This window comes from Phoenix dactylifera, chromosome 12 (genome assembly GCF_051530095.1).
Source record: "Phoenix dactylifera cultivar Ajwa chromosome 12, Ajwa_hap1_PhDact_Kaust_v1.1, whole genome shotgun sequence".
NCBI classification, from domain to species: Eukaryota; Viridiplantae; Streptophyta; class Magnoliopsida; order Arecales; family Arecaceae; genus Phoenix; species Phoenix dactylifera.
Genome location: NC_143201.1, coordinates 30454910 through 30473630, shown reverse-complemented (window position 1 = coordinate 30473630; position 18721 = coordinate 30454910). Strand labels below are relative to the sequence as shown.

The following is an 18721-nucleotide window of genomic DNA, read 5'->3' as shown; positions in this document are numbered from 1 at the left end:
TTATTAGATAAATATGCATGTCAGCTTCTCAAACCCTGATTTACATGTTTAGCCTACTAGTTGATCCGGTAGGATTATGCAGGATTACTTACTGAGCCGTGTAGCTCATATCCGTTCATTTACTTTTTCTCTCAGATCCTCATCACTGATAGCTGCCAGAGACACGTTAATTTGGTATCAGGGCTTCTTTTTTTGGGGTAAAGCAAGTATACTTTTGTGTACATAAACTACATAGAAGCTCTGTATTTGGGTACTGACCAGCATGTTGTACTAAGAATGCTTTCATATGAAAAGATTTGGTTGGTTTGACTACCCTGTTACCCAGGTATGAGGCTGCGTGCTATTATGGGCAGTAGTCGGCAATAGCACGGCCGTGTCACGGATCCGGGTCCGGGGCGTGACAATTTAAGTTTGTTATTCTCTTAAATAGGATTTCGTACTTTCTTATATGTAGTTGATCAGTTTCTACGAGGGCGCATATAAAGTGATTAACTGATTATAGTGGTTTAAAGTTAAATTTGCTTTTTGTTTAGCATATCGGTGTCCTTTTGTTCTAACTTTGAAATTGTGCATAAGTATATAGTTTAGTTGCTTATTGCTATCATCATCATCATTATCAATTCATGTCCTATATTAATAATGTTGTTCTCACAGCATCAGTGGAGGATCCTTTTGCCAAAAGGAAGGCTGATAAGAAGAAATGAGTCGAAAAGCAAGGAAAAAAACAGACCGCAGAATCTAAAGCACGGCATGAAAGCTGGTGCTTTGCAAGGTTGTTTTTTTCTTCCCTCGGGTTTTGCACGATTTTTGGCTATGGAGTTTTAGGTATTTAGATTTCTTACCAGCATTCTGTCTTTGCCCGCTGGTTGCTATATAATCTGTAAAGAATTTACTGATTCTTACGTATATAGTTGTGCCACAGATCTGGCAATGCCCCCATTAAGTTATCTCTGCAGAAACTTTACACGCTCTCAGCTGCTAACATGTCCATCTTCTCTCGAGTCCCTTCTTTGTTGCTTACCATGTTACTCGATGTTGTAAGACAATCATTTAAAACTTATTAGATATTATACTCTCTAACTTCTAAGCATTCATCTTTGCCTATTTGCTCTCCTGGGTATAGGACACAGCTAGCTTATCTGAAACTTTATTGCTATATCCAAGGATCAATAAGCTATGGTAGAATTCATAATTGTTTCATCTCTCTTACTTCTTTTTCTTACTCATGTGTACTGTTAACCTTCTAACGATAAATTTTCTATTGATCATAGCACCCATCTGGCTGTCTTTCCAAAGTTTAGACTTCTAGTCTTGTATCTAGATGAAATTTCCTGTGCAGTCATGTATAGCTTGCTGCAACGGCCTTGCCTATCACAGGAAGTCAGAAAGAAGCTCAAAAGAAAGCTAGCAAAGAGGAGCTTGAGAATGTAGGTGAGATGCATGGCGGCAACAGATACGTCGAGTGGTGGGAAATCTGACGAAAACCTGCCAGGGGAGAAACCTTCCAAGCATACCGGGAAGTATCGAAAAGCTTGTACTCAAAATACAACCTCTATGTTGTGTCTGCTTAATGATGCCTTTTATTGCGACATAAGATGCATTTGATGTTTTTCAGTGGCCTTTTCTTTGTCTAGTTCCTCCCATGGTAGAAGGAAAAGGGATGGGCACCCAAGAGAAGCAGCAAACAGAGAAAATTCTTGACCAGCCGATGGCCGGAAGCTCCCATGACATTCTTGATGTCAGCATGGTAAGATTTCTGATCTGTACATTTAAACTTAGGGGCTGTTTGATTTTCCATGAAATACGGTTCTCTCATTCTCTGTAGAACAGGTTTTACGGAAAAATAGGTGGAGGTGTTTCTCATAGAACTCACTTTTCAGGTTTAATAACTTGTCAATTTGGACAGAGCAAGTTTCATGGAAAACAACCAAACAACCATTTTCGTAGAACTCATTCATTTTGAGTTCTCTGTACATCCCTTCTAATAGGACTTGTTGACCAAACATTCTCTTAATGTTGTTGTTCTACTCAGTTTTTGCTTTTTTACTTGAGCATATTCCTTGTTCTTTATTCGACCTCATAAAAAAAAAAAAAGGTGTCATGTGGCTTGAGTTAATCTAGAAACAGGTGGTTGCAATGTTCGACATGAAGAAAAGCAATGCAAGAAGGGAAAGGATCGTGAAGCACATCAAATGGATTGAAATCCAAAAAGTGATCTCTCAAAAAGATTTTTTTTAAAAAAAAATCCTTGAAGAAGAAAACAATAGATGGTGGTTTCATGAAGAGCTTTAGGTTTCTCAGAATGTTCCGACACCTTTGGCAAGCAATATCCTGTTCTTTTTTCTTTGTTTGTGCAGTTTTATCAAGAAATTAGACCAGTTATCTGTTCTCCAGAATGCAGCTAATGCATGGTCTTCTTTCCCATGAGTGTCGCACAGCTCCTGGTAGTAATGTTTAAGATGCCTGAAGATGGCCTATTCTACTGGTCTTTAATTTGTAATTATAACTGCGATCAGATGATTTCACCTAAAATGATCCGGTATAAGCGGGTTTTTTTTTTTAGGGATGAAGTTGGTCGTATAGGTTGATGACTTGGTCCGGGTCGGCATGCGAATCTCACCCAGCAAGCAGCCCTCGGCGGAGAAAATTATTCTGTTGCCCTCGCGAATGCGGTTACGGCGGTCAAGTCAAAGGTGAAGTCATGATCCGATGCCTTGGAAAGCCGAGGCTTGCTAAGATTTTCAAATCGGGCACGGACCGTGCCTCAGAGGGAGACTCTTTGTAATTTTCACCGTTCGGGATTCCGAGTCAACCCGATTACGACCGCTGCGCTGAAACACGTGCCTGCTTCCCATCTGCCCGGGACAATTACTCGCCGGCCAAACTTGGATTTAGGTTTCACGCGGCCTTTCTAAGAAGCCTCGAATGGGCACGCCGATCACGTGCGATCGAAGGTACCGCGGACTCGCTGGGGCAAATTTCAGGTCCATCGAGCCCAGTCTGTGTCTTCGTACTTTCCAGGCCCAAGGGGAGCAGAGAAAACCATACGAGCGGACGCCGCTTTTATCCTGCTCTAACGATGGTTAGATGTGATCGAATTTTGCCAGAAAACTACAGTGAAGAGGACCACGCTCGATCCTGTTCCACTGGTGATGAGATACGTCATGGCCCCTCCAAGTCGCATTAATACGGCATAATTTGTGGGCTCCAGATTCGGTGGGCTTTCTTGTCAACGATGAGCAGAGGATTACACAAATGAGGGGAAATTGCTTCTTTATTTACAATTCTAAGGCCAGGGACAATCATCATGACTACAGCATGATAATGCCACTTGCTTGGAATAAATTCGTCCTGGCTGCACCCACAACCAATATTTTAACACCATCACCTCAACACTTCGCAAGAGAATTCTTTGTATTTTAAATAAATTGCTCTAATGGCCAAATATGCTTCTCACCATTGCTCGCGAGTCATGACAAAGCAAAGACGAAGCTTACATTTTTTTTGTGTGTGTTAAATTTACTTGAAATAGAGTAGCATCGGTAAATTAAAAATTCATGCTGCAGGTAGAATTCTAGAATGGGCATCCTTAATTCACTTGACACCACACTACTAGAAATAAACAAAGCAAAATAATTCTGATTATTAAAAAAGAATTGGCTAAAGAATCTTGCGAGTTACGCAAATAAGCATCAAATCCCAGTATCTATAATGGAAAAGCAACGTGAACCCAAAATGAATATATGGGGCTGCAATCTTGCAAAAAATATATGTATTTCCATAGTATTCGTCAAACTTTGCTGGCTCACCTATTTGGAAGTAGGGTCATAAATTTTGTTTTATCTTATGATTATTTTAACATCTCAAATATATCTAAATATGAAAAAATTACTAGGTGGGTTTGATCGACGGTGAATGGTATTGCTATTACACATAAAAGAAGAAAAGAATAGAGTAATTTCATCTTAGTGCTTTCACCTCATCGGAAAAGGCTAAAAGCTTTCTAACCTTCCGCCTTTGGCTTACCTACCCCTCTCATCTAACCTACGACCCACTCAAAAGTGATAAAGAGGCAAGCATGCTCCCGCGCTAGCTGCCCTCGGAAGGTAGGTGGTTTCCGTGGCGGGCGGTGGCAGTACGGTCACTGAGAAAGGTTCCTAACAACCGTGGCCGACCCAAAAGATTCTGCAAGGAGCGAATAAGTATATATATTTAAGGATATTTTGGTCAAAGCGGGATGGGACTTCGTCGCCGTCCAAAACTCGGCCTTTTTTTTTTTTTTTTTTGTTGATGGAAATAGGAGGAAGCAAGAAGCCTAGAAGCTTCCCCCCAATTTATTAAATAAAAGGGTAAGTAATTACACGAGTGACGATGAGAGATGTCGAGGAGCGACCCAGCCTTAAAAAGTCGATCGCAACTGTGAGGGATAAAACGAGGGGCAAGAGAGAGAAGGTAGGGAAGGAACCCGCCGCCCTCTCTTTCCCCTTCCCTATCCCCATCTCCCAGAGAGACTAAGGAAGCGTAGGAGAGGAGATGGATAAGTTTCTCTTCTCTTGTCGAGATTGGATGTGATTCCTTCTTCCTCTTGGGTTGTTTCTTGAGCCCCCAAACCCTCGTTTCCACAAGGAGAAGGAATTTTTCATGTTCGGGTTTTCCGAAGTTGCCGGGGAATCGCGTATTCTTCCGTCTTCCAAATCTTAGCGATACATTAAATCCTGGATGCGGTAATATCCGACTCAAATAATCTACTTTTTTTTTTCTTTTTCCGAGAAAAAACCACCTCTTGCACTTCGGGCTTTTTCCGAGATTCCGTCTCATCGCCTGATCGCTCAAATAGCCAATTTTTCCCCTATTTTTCTCTGACGATTCGACAAAGTTTCCATTTTTTTTTAAAAATACATCTCCGTTTCTCGTCAAAATACAGCAGCATGACCTTTTAGACTGCCAATATTAGCTTCCTATTTATTTATTTCTTTTTTGTGTTGGATTCCTTCCGTGCCCTGGCCTAGAAAGAACGCATTTCTTGATTCATCTCTTCTCTTCCATCAACCATCCATCCTTATCCTCTCAAAGGAATCCCTATCGCTATCCCTGCGAACCTCTTAAATTTCCAAGGGCATACATGAATTTTGTTGGCACCCTACCTTGTCCAAACTCTAGTTAGCTGCCGCAAATAAATAGATAGTTTTCATGTCAAAGAAGAGAATGCAGACCTTTGAGAAGAAGAGGGATGGGCTCTTCCCCATTCCGGATCTCGGGCTTTCCTGGAACCTCCAGGAGGGTTTCTATCCTCCCGGTGGCTTGTTTGCGAGCGTGGGCCAGATGGGGGTCGGCTTCGGCGTTTCGCCCAGTCCTCCCAATCCCCATCCCAATCCCAATCCTCATCCCGATCCCAAAGACAACGGCATCACCGATCTGTACGCCAAGTACGTGTCGCCGGAGTTTGGGTTTCGCGTCGTCGGTTCTCCAAGCGACACGGCTGTGGAAGCCGCCGAACAAGTGTTAGAGGAAGCCAAGCCTCGGAAGAAGACGAAGGTCGGGTTGAAATTAAAGATCCGGATTGGAAACCCCCATTTCAGGAGGTTGTTCAGTGGGGGGATTGCCGGGGCGGTCTCGCGAACCGCGGTCGCTCCCTTGGAGACGATCAGAACGCATCTCATGGTGGGTAGCAATGGGAACTCGACGACCGAAGTGTTCCACACTATTATAGGGACTGAGGGGTGGAAGGGGTTGTTTCGTGGCAATTTTGTCAACGTCATCCGAGTTGCTCCAAGCAAGGCTATCGAAGTAAGTGATTGTTGATTTTGTCTTGAGCTTGTGTTTGCTTTTTGTGACTCTCTTTCTGCCATTACTGTTTACTTGGTACAATCTACACTGGAGTAAGTCTTTTTGCTTAGAAAGAAAATTCTTTTTCGATTTTCTTTTGTTCCTCGTTTTCTTCTGACTCGTTTGTTGTCGATTTATTCGATCAGCATGGGGACTTTGAGTTTTCAAATGTATTCACCGTATGCTTATGCTTCAGTATATTATACTCGAGTTGATTCTGTGTGTAGTGCTCCTTTCCTAAAATTGATTTTATGTTATTCTAGTATTCTGAGTTAGCAAGCTTAAATATGCCAAGGATGCATGGACTTAGACAATAGGGGCTTGTACTAAAAATAGAAAAAAATGTACCGTTTTGCTTTTTCTTTGTTTTTTATTTGTGGAACAATTTTGAATTCTTCAAGTGTGAGTTGCAGGATGCATCTGAGTCATTTGATTGAGTATATACTGTCACTGATTGCCTTCTCTTCTTTACCTTTTCTGATGTAAGCAAGGATACAGGCATGCAGTTTGTCTTAAGCTCGAATTGGAAGTCCAATTCATGATAATACTTGCATTTCATCTCTAGGCATATTTATTGTTAGACAGAGGCCTAACAGCGATAGCACAAAATCATTTTTGCATGATAGCATGATTGAAATTTTGATGCCTTTTTTTTTTTTTGCTGTTTCGAATGCTAATCCTTTTCATACGAGAATTCCAATTTTTTAAGGCTGAAGCGGGGTGTCATCTCATGACCTCAAAGTCGAAAGTCAATGACCAAGTTATGACCCAAACCAAAATCATGTCATGTTGCTTGCTATTCGTGTTATGAAGGCAAAAAGATCGTTGGCAAGTTTTCACACATGGTTTTTATTTTGAATGTGCTTGTCATAGATGTTCAATGATACTTTCAAATGGTGTTTCCTGTACAAAAATAATTAGGAGAGTAAAAAAATGGACCTTGGGGAGGAATATTTGGTAATTTTTGTCAATTCATTTTTTTTTAATGGGAGATTGCTTGAGAGAGACAAGTTCCCCAAGGGAGGACACTTTCCAACTTCACAAGGCTCAATTTTGCAGGGCACTATCATCATCGATGCTCAAAATAAAGGTGATATTTAATTCCACCAGTTTCATAAACATTTTCAAGCGCTGTTACTGTTATTGCCACCAGCAGCGCTATCACTTTTAGCAGTGTTGCTACCTCCAATTTTATAATTGTCTCCATTTTTGTCATTGTTTCTAGCAAACCGTCACAGCCGCAACTAGCGTTGGTGAAATTAACACTGATCAACACTACTCTGTGATTACTCATAGTCTGATACCATCCTTTCTGCCATTCCCAATCACTATTATCCTTGCTATCGCCATTGATTATTGTCACCATACTGTTCTAATTCCATCACTATATGGAACATAAGTAACTAAGGTTATGATATATGTTACAGATGTTGCCTTTTGTTTTGCTAGGTTTTAGCATATAAGGAGCTACCGACTTCTCTTCTTTTATGCTTTTTCTGTATTAATGGCCAATAGTGGCCTGTTATCTCTCTTTCTGTGGGAAATAAAGGGATGATTACTCAAAGAAGAAAATAGGATATTTGAAGGTTTATGCTGGTTTTTCGCTTAAGGAAAGGAAGGAAGAGAGAATAGAACAAGAAGGAAGATGAAAATATAGAATAAAGAAGAAAAGTAGGAAGAAGGAAGACAAGGAGAAGGAAGAGATGTTGAGCATTTCTGTTGGAGCAGAAAAGAGTTCACAGAAGATTATTAGGAAAGAGCAATTTATATGAATACATGGAGTCTTGCTCAAGATCTTAGGGCTTCTCAAGTGTTTGGCTCGATGTGAGGCTTGCTTATAGATTTATTTTTCTTCCTTTTTGGTGATGAATCACCATAACTTAATTAGATGAAAATAAATATAGAAGAGAGTTGGTGAAATTTGCAGGTGCATCTCACCGTGCTACATTGACTTCATCAACCATCTCTATGAATGTGCAAAATTTAGTTGAAATGACTTTTGGAGGACATAATGATTAGTTTCAGATTATAGTTGTTTTTCCTCTAGGTTTACCATAAGCTTGTGCAATTTTTAATAGATGATGAATGTGCAGGCCTGCTGGCAATAGATATTTAGGAAGGACTCTTGCTATGAATGTTATTTGTAGATAATGTGGTGTAAATTTGTTGGAGCACGGCTTAATGTTTGGTTGGAGCTACACAGGACAACATATGAGAACATGTCAGTTGAATCAAACCAATGAATGCATAATGTAGCTTCAGTGGAAGATTAATTGACTGTGAGGCAGCAAACACGGTGAAAGGGTCAAAGGTGCACATCTCATTACTGGTACTCATATGATCATAGCCAGTCTGGTGTATGGCCACACGGTGCAGTAGTTGATACCAGCACAACAGTCGGCACAAACTTCTTTCCATTTTTCTTGTATCAGTATATATGGCTTCCCAAGTACCGATCCTTCACTAGTCCAGTTTGAAACAGCTGTTATGGACCAGTACCTAAATCCTTTATCCTTGTTTATGGATTTTGTAGTTAATACATTAAATATTGCATGTTTTAGTTTGTTGTTACTCATTTTATTAGCTATGTAAATTTTAAGTCAACAAAGTCTTCAATACCAAACTTTGCATTTTCATCCTTATACTTCATAATGCAAGTGTAATCAAAATGACTCATCCTTTCCTTTCATTAATAGATGAAGTAACTGATTAATACTTATGCCTCTAGTAGAGGGCATACAATTAGGTGTAAGTTCTGTTATGGTGTTTTAAGTGCCTTGAGAGGTGTGAGTGGAGGCAACCTTCAAACAAGCCTCTTTAAAGAATAGTTTGTACCATGGAATCTCATTTAGCTAGTTTAACTTTGTTTAGATTTCCCCCTCCCTGGTTCTTTATTATTTTCATGGTCAAAATATTCTTTAAAATCCCCTTTATAAATAGTTTAATACTTCTCCCCTTTGTTCCTCCTCTGCCACTCATTCGTGTATGTTCTATATCTTTTCCTGTAGAAGTTTCTTTTTTCCCCATTAGAAAGCAGTAGACATGCATTTCAAATTTTTTTTCAAGTGTGCTGTCGAATACTTAAATAAGCGGTCCAAAGATACATTCAAACCCCTTTTAATCATTTCTATGTGGCATTGCATTGTCCATGTCTTTAAGGGTCATTTGTTCGTTGCTGAAATGAATGTTACATGTCTAATCTGTCATTGTTGCTCATATATAAATCCCTGAACCCTCACATTGAAATCATTACAATGATTCATTCACCACTAACCTCTATTCTTGGGTCGTGTTTTCTAGAGTAAATTTTATAAATGCTCGAACAATTATTAGTAATTTGCCAATTCAATATTCCTGCATAGGTTTCAAGAAATCCATATTTTCATTGCATAGTCATCCATATAACATAAATTCTTCTATTATTCTATTGGTTTGAAAAATAGTGGTAGCCACATATCAAGACCTGTACCTAAGTGGCAATTGTAGTGTTCTTCTAGATTTTGCCAATGAGAAATTGTAATATACTCTGTAAGAAAACTAGAATCCGACAAAATATATCGTAAAATTTCTGATACTTCATTTCTTTCTCACATCAACCCACTGACAACCATGTCATGATGGTTCCATGGTGCAGTTCTCTAAACCAGTTGCTAAGTAGGTAAATTTCATTACCTGTTTTGCCAACAATTGGGATACAGAACATGGCAGATTATGCACTTTCAGTGTCATGATTTTCTTGACGGATGATATACACTCTCTGTTTGCACAAGAAGGCTGGCCATAGAGATTAGAACCTTGAGAATGTATGCAAACTAATAATTTAGGCTGTAGCTGCAGAGTGTGCTCTGCATTCTGAAATCATCTGGAAGATTTTGTATTTGAAAGCATTACAGTGTCGAGAGAATTAAATGCTACTGTTGATCCTTCATGAGAGTGTTAAAGGCAGCTTATATGTTCCATCTCTTTAGAAGTTTTATCTAGAATTCAACATAAGGCATATTTGAGATCTGAACCTTCCCAGTACTGCAATGTTGTCTGGAAGTGACTCTTTTCATTGGAATATCTTGAGTTTTGAGTCCAGAGGTGATTTCTTACAGCATGTCTTAATCTGTTAAAGGGTTGTGGCTTTGAAAAAAAATTAGCTTTCATGTATGGTCAGTAGGGATAGTGGACTTAACATTGCGATCAGTTTTATGCGGTCATAATTTCGATCTGCACATTGAATGTGCAGCAGAATTTAATTATTTATCCTTTTATCTTGAGTCTCCTGTTGGAATTCTTGCTAAACTAATTTGCACCTCAAAGTTCTCAGTAGCAGGCTGGGTCCAATGCTCATTGGACTTTAATGATCCAATGCCGCGTGGAGTCGTGGAGTATTCTCATGCAATAAACAGGAGCAAGGCATCAAAAGCCATGCTTTCTTGCATCTCAATGCATGATCCAAGAGCCCATGCTGCATTGGATCATCAAACGGTCCAGTGAGCATTGAACCCAATCCTTTTCCGGGGGTATTAGCGTAGATAATTAGAGCTGCTTTTTTGCACCCTCGGCTTTTGTTTAACTACTTTGCATTGCTATTGGAGTTCCAAACTGATTTGTGCAAGTTTTTAAGTGGGGCCATTTGATCCATGGGGCAACAATAGTTTTTTCTGAAAAGTTGTTCACTACAATAATTATCAGATTTAATTAGTTGGCTAATGTTCCAATTTTCTTTATATTTGGAAATCTACAAAGTTTTTGTGGTAATGCATCTGATCATTGTCTGCATTCCTTTCTTTTTTTGGTGTAAAAGGTTTCCATGCTTGTTATTATGCGTGCATGTTGTCTCGGTAATCCAATTTCGGTTAAAAAAGATGAAATAATGTCTTTTCTGCCAGGTATTTAAGTTTTTATTCTTTTCTGACAAAAAGTATAAAAAAAGTAAATGCATTGAATATAAAGATATGGCAACATAAGCAGAGATGAACTTATAATTAACATTTCTGCACTCACAAGTGTCAGATAATGTTCGTTTTCGCAGCTATTCACTTATGATACAGCCAAGAAGATCTTGACCCCTAAGATGGGGGAACCGCCCAAACTTCCTGTCCCTTCTTCTCTAGTTGCTGGAGCATTTGCTGGAGTCAGCTCTACCCTCTGTACATATCCTCTAGAGTTACTCAAGACCAGACTAACCATACAGGTTTGTAGTTTACCTAATGAATGGTGTATTGGTAAAGTCAAGAGAATTACCTTTTAAATTATGTCAATCCCTCATCTGCAGAGAGATGCCTATGACAATCTCCTACATGCTTTTATTAAAATCTTGCGTGAAGAAGGCCCTGCAGAGCTGTACAGAGGTCTCACTCCAAGTCTAATTGGAGTGGTACCATATGCTGCGACCAATTACTTTGCATATGAAACCCTGAAGAAACTTTATAGGAAGACATTCAAGGAGGAGGAAATAGGCAACATGGCAACTCTTCTGATCGGGTCAGCAGCTGGGGCAATCTCAAGCAGCGCTACCTTCCCACTTGAGGTGGCTCGGAAGCACATGCAGGTTGGGGCTGTCGGTGGTAGGCAGGTCTACAAGAACATGCTTCATGCTCTAGTAAGCATATTGGAGAAGGAGGGGATTGATGGTCTTTATAAGGGTTTGGGCCCGAGCTGCATGAAGTTGGTGCCTGCTGCAGGGATCTCGTTCATGTGCTATGAGGCCTGCAAGAAATTACTGATAGACGATGAGGATGATGCATAGTTTCAACGGTTCCCTTCAGCAATAAGGTTCGCCAGTCAAAGCCGAAATTTCAGATTTTTGGCCCTAGCCTAGGTTCTTTTATGTGCCTCTTAAAATTCTGTTCTTGAAACTCTGATGTTTTTGAGTGCTGACAATAAGGTTCAGGTTCTTATCTAGGCTTTTTTTTTTGGCCCTTTGTTTTTGGTTTTTAGTTTTGTAGTGAAAAGAAAAAAGCGTAAACTGTTGAAAGAACTGGTTTTTGGACGGACAAAGAGATGACCAGAGAAAGGTATGGTATTAAACCATGGCAAAGAAGTGTTAGGGTAGCAATCTTGACTGCTTATTTGTGCAGTTTCTGCTTTTCTTTTCTTTTTATTTATTTATTTTTTGTCAGGAGTTTCTGCTTCTTTTTATGACTGCAAGAGCACCCTATAGTATGTTATTCTATTATTTGGTTTCAACGATGAATCAGTTCACGTCGCTCGCTAGCAGGCCGATGGGTTTCAGTGAAAATGCGACGGACAATAATTTCAACAATTTCTGCCAAAAAAATAACTTCAGCAATGGTTGTCCTTTATTGCCCTTTCTCCCGAAACATCTTATCTTGTTGCTGCTTCGGGGTCCGTGCCATTTCGATGCCTATTGATGCCTCTGCCATCTCCATGCCCATTGATTGATTCGTCAAGGTGGGATGCACCCAACCATTAGATGTGGTTGAGGGAGGGAAGGGTAAGGCAGTTTGTGATGGTCTTTGTAAGTCCATCAAGGCAAGGGCATGGCTGGGTGGGTCCAGGCCTTTTCTTCTTTCCACAATCTTGCTGGCTCTGCCGCCGCCGCCGCCGCCGCCACCATGCTTCTCGGGATTATTAGAGGGATGGGGAGAAGTGCCCTTCCGCTTCCGCATCGCAGCGAGTCTACTCCCATTATAAGCTGAATCCCACCACAGCCGAATTATTCCCTATAATGTTGTCTTTAAGGGCTGCGCGACCGTCATAAGCTAGCCTCCATGAGACCGCTCAATTAGTCCAAACCTTTCCAACTTGACCTAGGGTTCAGAACAGCAAGCCAGCGACCACTAAAATTCAATGCAACAAACAAGCCTACAGGGAGATCACGGTTCATTCTAAATGCCTGTTTAACTTCAGTCAGGTTAGCTCCCATCAAGATCCCTTCGTTGCAAATGAAATTGTCTGAATACTATCACCCCTCCATTGCAGCAGCGTACATAGCCAAGAACGTGACAGCATTGCGAAGGAGCCAATTCACTTTTAGATTAAAAACGTGCTAATTATCGGTCATGATGCGTGTCGTTGACTTCCAGCATCACCCGGCTGCAATCAATAACCGAGCGTGATAGATTCGATCGTGCCACCATCAAGCCCAACTTACGCGGCTGATCTTTTGATTTTCATAAAATGAGTTTTAGAATTTTTCTTTCATCTAGAATAAATTTTTTATGGAATCACGAGACATCCCAGCGTCATGGCTCTTCGTTTAGGGCTTAGTTCAAGCTTAAAGCGCACAGCATTAGCAGAGTATATGAACACCCAGCCACAGGTTTGAATCACATCTCTCTTATGAATTTTTCCACGGTAAATCTAACATACTTGAAGATTAAAAGACCTTTCGATCCAATCTCTACAAGGCAACCACAATGATAAAACGAGAGCTTACGAGGAAAGCATACAGCAGCGATCTTAATTCATAATCATGGACAATCTAATACCCTGGAAAACAAACAAAACTGGCATACCAAACAGAAAAACAAATAAGAAAAAGGTATCTATTTCTTCAGCTCTGCTCCTCGCCATCTGCCACATCCCTCTCCTCTGCTGCAGCAGCCATCAATTCATCAAAGCTCTCTGTCTTCCCCAACAATATCTCAATCTGGCATGAGACTCAAATCAATAAACGAAATAACAGTCACATTTATGTAACATTGCAATCAGATCTGACCTTTGCTTTTTGGATGGGTCTTCCCCTTGATTCATCCTTCATATCAACAGTAGATGTCATAATCTCTACAAAGATTTTGGGGAAAAATAAATAACTAGTTAAGAGTGATGGTCATGTACTTTGATACACAAAAAGTGTGGCTATACTGCTCTCAATGAAAATTAACAAGAACATCAAGCACTTTAACATACAATAAAAGAGGCATAAAAAGCAAGAATCCTACTCTTCTCAACAGCAAGACCATTGTTCTTCAGAATCTCCGCAACAGTCACAACGGTTGCAATGGCTGAAAAATTCAACATTGCTTAATTACATAATCTTGAAATATATTGTTATTATTGCAAGTGCATTAACTAGAACACAAAAATTGCAAGTCCACATGGGTCCCTGACAACATTAAAAATAATCTAAAAGACTACAAAAATGCATACGAGAAAATCTTTTTCAAACAATGTTAATGCTGCAAGTGATGTAAAGAACCAAGGCTCAAGAACAGCATAAGGTCCAGAAAAACCATGTTAATTGTCTGTGTACGGATTACATGCTAACTAGTTTTAAATAAAACATGTGAAGAATGTATTAGCCTCCAGCCAACATCTCCACCAATAAATTCTCAGAGGCAAAATGAGAAAAAAAGGGTGCAATGTCCGGTCAGCAGCAGGTTGTAGAAATGGCAATTAATGTAATAGCTCATAGATTAGCTTGTCATGCAATATGCCACCAATGCCAGCTAAAGTTCCCCAACTGTAATTACTCAAGCATTTTCTACATTTCCTACAAAAATCTCAAAGGGAATCACACACAGGCTCTCTTTGAAACCTCCAACAGAATTCAGCTTCAAAATGTCGCAGCACTAAATGGGACATGCGAGCAAAAAAAATTACCTAATTCTCTCACCTTATATCACTTTAAAACGAACACATCTTAGTTCCACTTTGAAACTTCGATCTGATCTATGATCAGTTTTGGTGGTTACTGATTACTTGTTCAATCCAATCAATAATTGAAATCAGAATGGATTCAAAGAAAATTAACTATTTTCAGCATAACAGGCAGACAAAAGCAAGGATAGTCTATTTGTCAACCACAAAGCACAGTCTACAGACGAGCACAAGATAAGAGGAATAACAAGTTGAAGTTAATCAAAGATATCATATCCAATCTTTAAAAGCCAGTTCTACAATTAATAGTCTCATTCTTCTATTCTAAAACTACCGAACCAAGAAGCATCAGAACAGAAGTGATCATAGAAGATAAATTGACATTGGACCTAACCAAGGGGATGCAGGAAAGAGTATATCATTACATCATGCATGCCTACATAATCAACTAGAAAACATGAAGTCTAACAAGGGGGAAAGAAAGCCATATACCAAAGTAGCCATGTAGATAAAAATAAACCTAAAATTTATGATGATCTAGCATCTAATGAAGCAAAATATAGTAGAACAATTTAACGAACAGTAGAACAGAACAGATGATTCAATTTGTACATCAGCCTTCAGAATCACTGATAGCAGGTGAAATGCCCAGATGTCGCCTAGAATATAGGAAAGAAGATGACCAAATATAATGGGAAGATAAGCTAAAAAATGTGTACAAGCTAGCACAAAAATAAATGTTATCTAGAAATCAAAGAGAAACCTGCTAAGATCAACATGTTTTCAGCATAAGCAACCCAGAGAAGCAAGTTAGCAAACCCTGAATCCATTGAAACCTAACAGCTGCCCAACAATAAGCCTCATTACATTTGAATAGAGCCTCCAAGCAATTCCATTTCCAACCCCAAATATGCTGCTTCTCCCTTCATTGTACAATGCTAAAAGCACAGCCAAGATGTTCAACTTGCCTCCAGATCTTTCTTGAAAGAATCATAACCAATATTTAAAATTGTCCATGATTGATCTTAGTGCTTTCATGACTTTATCATGTAAACAAGAAAACTTTTGTTATTAACACACTTAATTCCACCAAGCAATTCCTTCCTTAAGAAGGTATAAACAAATTATTGATTGTATATCGTTAAGGGCCTTCAGTACAACATATAAAAGCACAAGCAGAGCATCTCCTGCATACCAACTAAGCAAACAAGCTCATGCATCCACATGCAAATGCGTGCACCCAATTAACTGTATGTGTATATGAATAAGCACCCAGATATGCACGTGATTAGAAAAATGGCAGGAATAAAATATGATTAAGAAGTACAACAAATTCCATGTCGAAGTGGTAGAAAATGGAAAGTAGGTATATTCACAGACAACTCTCGGAAACATTTACATATGAAATCATCTGTGATGAAAATGAGATTCCTCACATAATTGGGAAGGGCTATCAAGTCAAAAGAACACATCCGCCTTCAAATGATCAGCCAAGATTTTGTTAAACAACACTAGTGTATAGTCTAGATATTAATAAAATCTGAAGAGGACAGCATTTATACGACACACAGAATCATAGAATATCTTGTTTTATTGCTAATGAAGAAGTTTTAAAAAATAAAATATTTACATGCAGTTAACATGAGCTCAATACCCAAGTAAGCTTACAAATTTGATCATGATCAAGTGCCTTTTGGATTGTCTCATGTCTTCTGAAAGAAAACATACAGAGGTTCATAACATAATTGTTGCACATTGCCCAGAGCACGAATGTGTACAAATAAAAAAAAAGAGGAAAAAATAAAACATTTTTCATCTTCACATCATTTATAATAATGATGACACCAAAATCCATCAAAGGCTAAAAGGGCCTTGACAAGCATGAATTCAATGAGTAACTTCAGTTTTTAAAGGTCTCACATTTTCCAAAGCAATCCATTTTCTAAAATTCAAGAAACAACATCAACAAAAATTTCATTTTCGTAGTTCCTAACAATCAGAATGACATGATCATTGCATATAAATACTACAAATTGTCAACAAATTTCATACATATGTAAATACATATGTTAACCTCTTTTCAAATAACAGATTTCACGTATTAAAAATAACTATAAAAAAAGTGAAAATAAGAGAAATCACAAATATAAGATAATTGCTTGTATTTGTCCTAGAACGCATAATCCGGCATAGAAAGGGGGAGGAGCGGCTAGAAACACTACCCATTCCAAGAGCTGAAAGCTCGACTTCGTCATGCTGTTGCATATACCTCTGCATTCACAGATAAGCACCAATCTCATAAAAACCAGCTAATTTAAAAGGGAAAAATAAATATTGCAGAGATAATCACAGAAAAACAATAAATCCCATCAATATGCAGATCACTAGCCCTATGCTCCAGTTATCAGATATTGAACCAAAACTCAATCCCCAACCATATCTCTGGTACTACCTCTTTTTTTGATACGCAGGAAGGCAATCAGAAAAACAAAACAACTTGCTTGAGCAGGCCAAAAATGAAATGAAAACTCCTTACAACAAAGACTCAAAACACATGATCTGCAAGCAAAAGGAGGAAACTGAATCATAAACTCGGATGCCAAGCAACACAAACGAACGGTTTTGCCAGAAAATGCCCTGACAACGAAAGTAAATCCCCCAACTACATCTTTCGAGTCGCCTCTTCACCTCACCACTCAAAGACAGGGGACATGTAACCGAAGAAATCAACTTGGAAACCAGAAGCGATAGAGAATAACCCAATTCTTACCCAAAGATTGGACCGCGAAAGGGACGGGTTATGGCCAGGCTCAGGGATTAATCATACTATTAAGTATGTGAACAGTAACAAGATTGGTGGAAGGTAACAAAAGGAATCAATTTCAAGCTAAAGATTTAAAGAAATTACTGGATATTAATGACCCAAAACCCAAGCTTCGTAGGGGGAAGATGCCCACAACACAGCAGTCAGAACAAAACTCGAACCGGCGACACCAACAAGAAATTAACGGATTTCACCATAAACAACAGAAAACAACTTAGACAAACTTCAAAAAAAACCGACATCGAGATACCATCGACTGTGAAACAGATAAACTAGGGTAGGGTTTAATGGTGCAATAAAATTACGTTTTCCTTTTTTTATTTCGTTCGTAAAAAAAATATACCTTTGCTAGGTTGACGTAGAAGAAGAGCGGCTTCTTGGTATTAGAGACCTGGATCCGATTCTTCTTGTTCAAATCAGTGACGCTAAGATTGTTCACCCCCTCTGTGATCTCCTCCATGGGAGGATTTGATGTGAGAGAGAGAGAGAGAGAGAGAGAGAGAGAGAGAGAGAGGCAACCGAAACCCTAACCCTAACCGTAGCCCTAAACGTGAAGCAGAAAGAGAGTGAAGTGACGAGGGGTGATTGAACCCTATTATCCTTTTTTCAGTTTTTTTCGAGTCGCTCTCGTTCGTTAAATAGCGGGTGCAGGTGCGGGTGGTCGCACCAGATATGGGATGGATAAGGGGTGCAACTTGGACTCGGCCGATCCGAATTTAGGCCGGATTTGGTTAACGGCTAGGGCAAACATTAACCAATACGAGCTTCCCAGGAACACAAATAAATGCACTTCCAACCCAGCCTCATCTATTCAACATCAAATTTTTCTATGAAGGTAACAATTGATGGTTTATTATGATAATCAACACATTTATATATATGATGCTGTTGTTATATTCTTTGTTTCTTTGTGATGGCTAGTCGCCAATTATTTAGTTCGAAGGAATGAAATCATATCAGAATTTAGCCTTGTTTGAAGCATCATGACAAGGCCAGAGAAAGAGGAGTGTAAAAGGGTATGCTTTGCATGTCTGAACAAACATTGAATGCTGATGCAAATGAGTATTTGCTGTACAGTTCGTTCCATCAAATAATGATATGTATTGATCATGTCTCTGTCTTGTACAAATAAATAAGTTTATTAAGAGATGTCTTAAATTGTGTCGAGAAAATGAAATGGAATATTGTAGCCTTCAGCCTTCCAAGAAAAAAAAATATATATATATATATATATAAAAGACTTAATTTATTCAAATTTTCAATGATCCAAGTGAACCAGGGATTTCGACGAGTCAATACAAACCCGAACTACATTATCCATGTGAGTTGAGGAAATCAAATTTGTAGAATCCATCTTAGCAATATTTGATAAAATTCCTTATGTACACCCAAGCGCCCCAAGTTGAATTTCAAAAATTGTTTTGTTGCACAAGGTTGCCATCATCTTCGATCTTGATAGCTCGATGCACATAAATTCATTCAACAAAAAGCACCTAATGAATGCTACAGTTTCTCTAA

At 39.1% G+C, this 18721-nt stretch overlaps 2 protein-coding genes across 3 annotated transcripts; one reads left to right on the top strand and one right to left on the bottom strand.

Annotated features, from left to right (window-relative positions):
• Positions 1-4361: 4361 nt before the first annotated feature.
• LOC103703744 (adenine nucleotide transporter BT1, chloroplastic/mitochondrial-like) lies at positions 4362-12003 on the top strand. Its single transcript, XM_008786716.6, has 4 exons — positions 4362-5787; positions 10847-11008; positions 11090-11589; positions 11755-12003. Exons 1-3 carry the CDS (start codon positions 5191-5193, stop codon positions 11561-11563), a joined length of 1233 nt encoding a protein of 410 aa, XP_008784938.1. The 5' UTR covers positions 4362-5190; the 3' UTR covers positions 11564-11589; positions 11755-12003.
• A 1095-nt stretch (positions 12004-13098) lies between these two features.
• Positions 13099-17814, bottom strand: LOC103703756 (uncharacterized protein At2g34160-like). 2 transcript variants are annotated; one of them, XM_008786728.5, is made up of 5 exons: positions 17547-17814; positions 16602-16650; positions 13722-13784; positions 13499-13563; positions 13099-13429 (listed from the first exon to the last, which is right to left on the bottom strand). In XM_008786728.5, the coding sequence occupies exons 1-5, from the start codon at positions 17661-17663 to the stop codon at positions 13334-13336; spliced, it is 390 nt and encodes a 129-aa protein (XP_008784950.1). In that variant the 5' UTR covers positions 17664-17814; the 3' UTR covers positions 13099-13333. The 2 variants fall into 2 exon arrangements, with proteins under 2 accessions (XP_008784950.1, XP_038986444.1); XM_039130516.3 differs by lacking the exon at positions 13722-13784.
• Between the last annotated feature and the right edge of the window lie 907 nt (positions 17815-18721).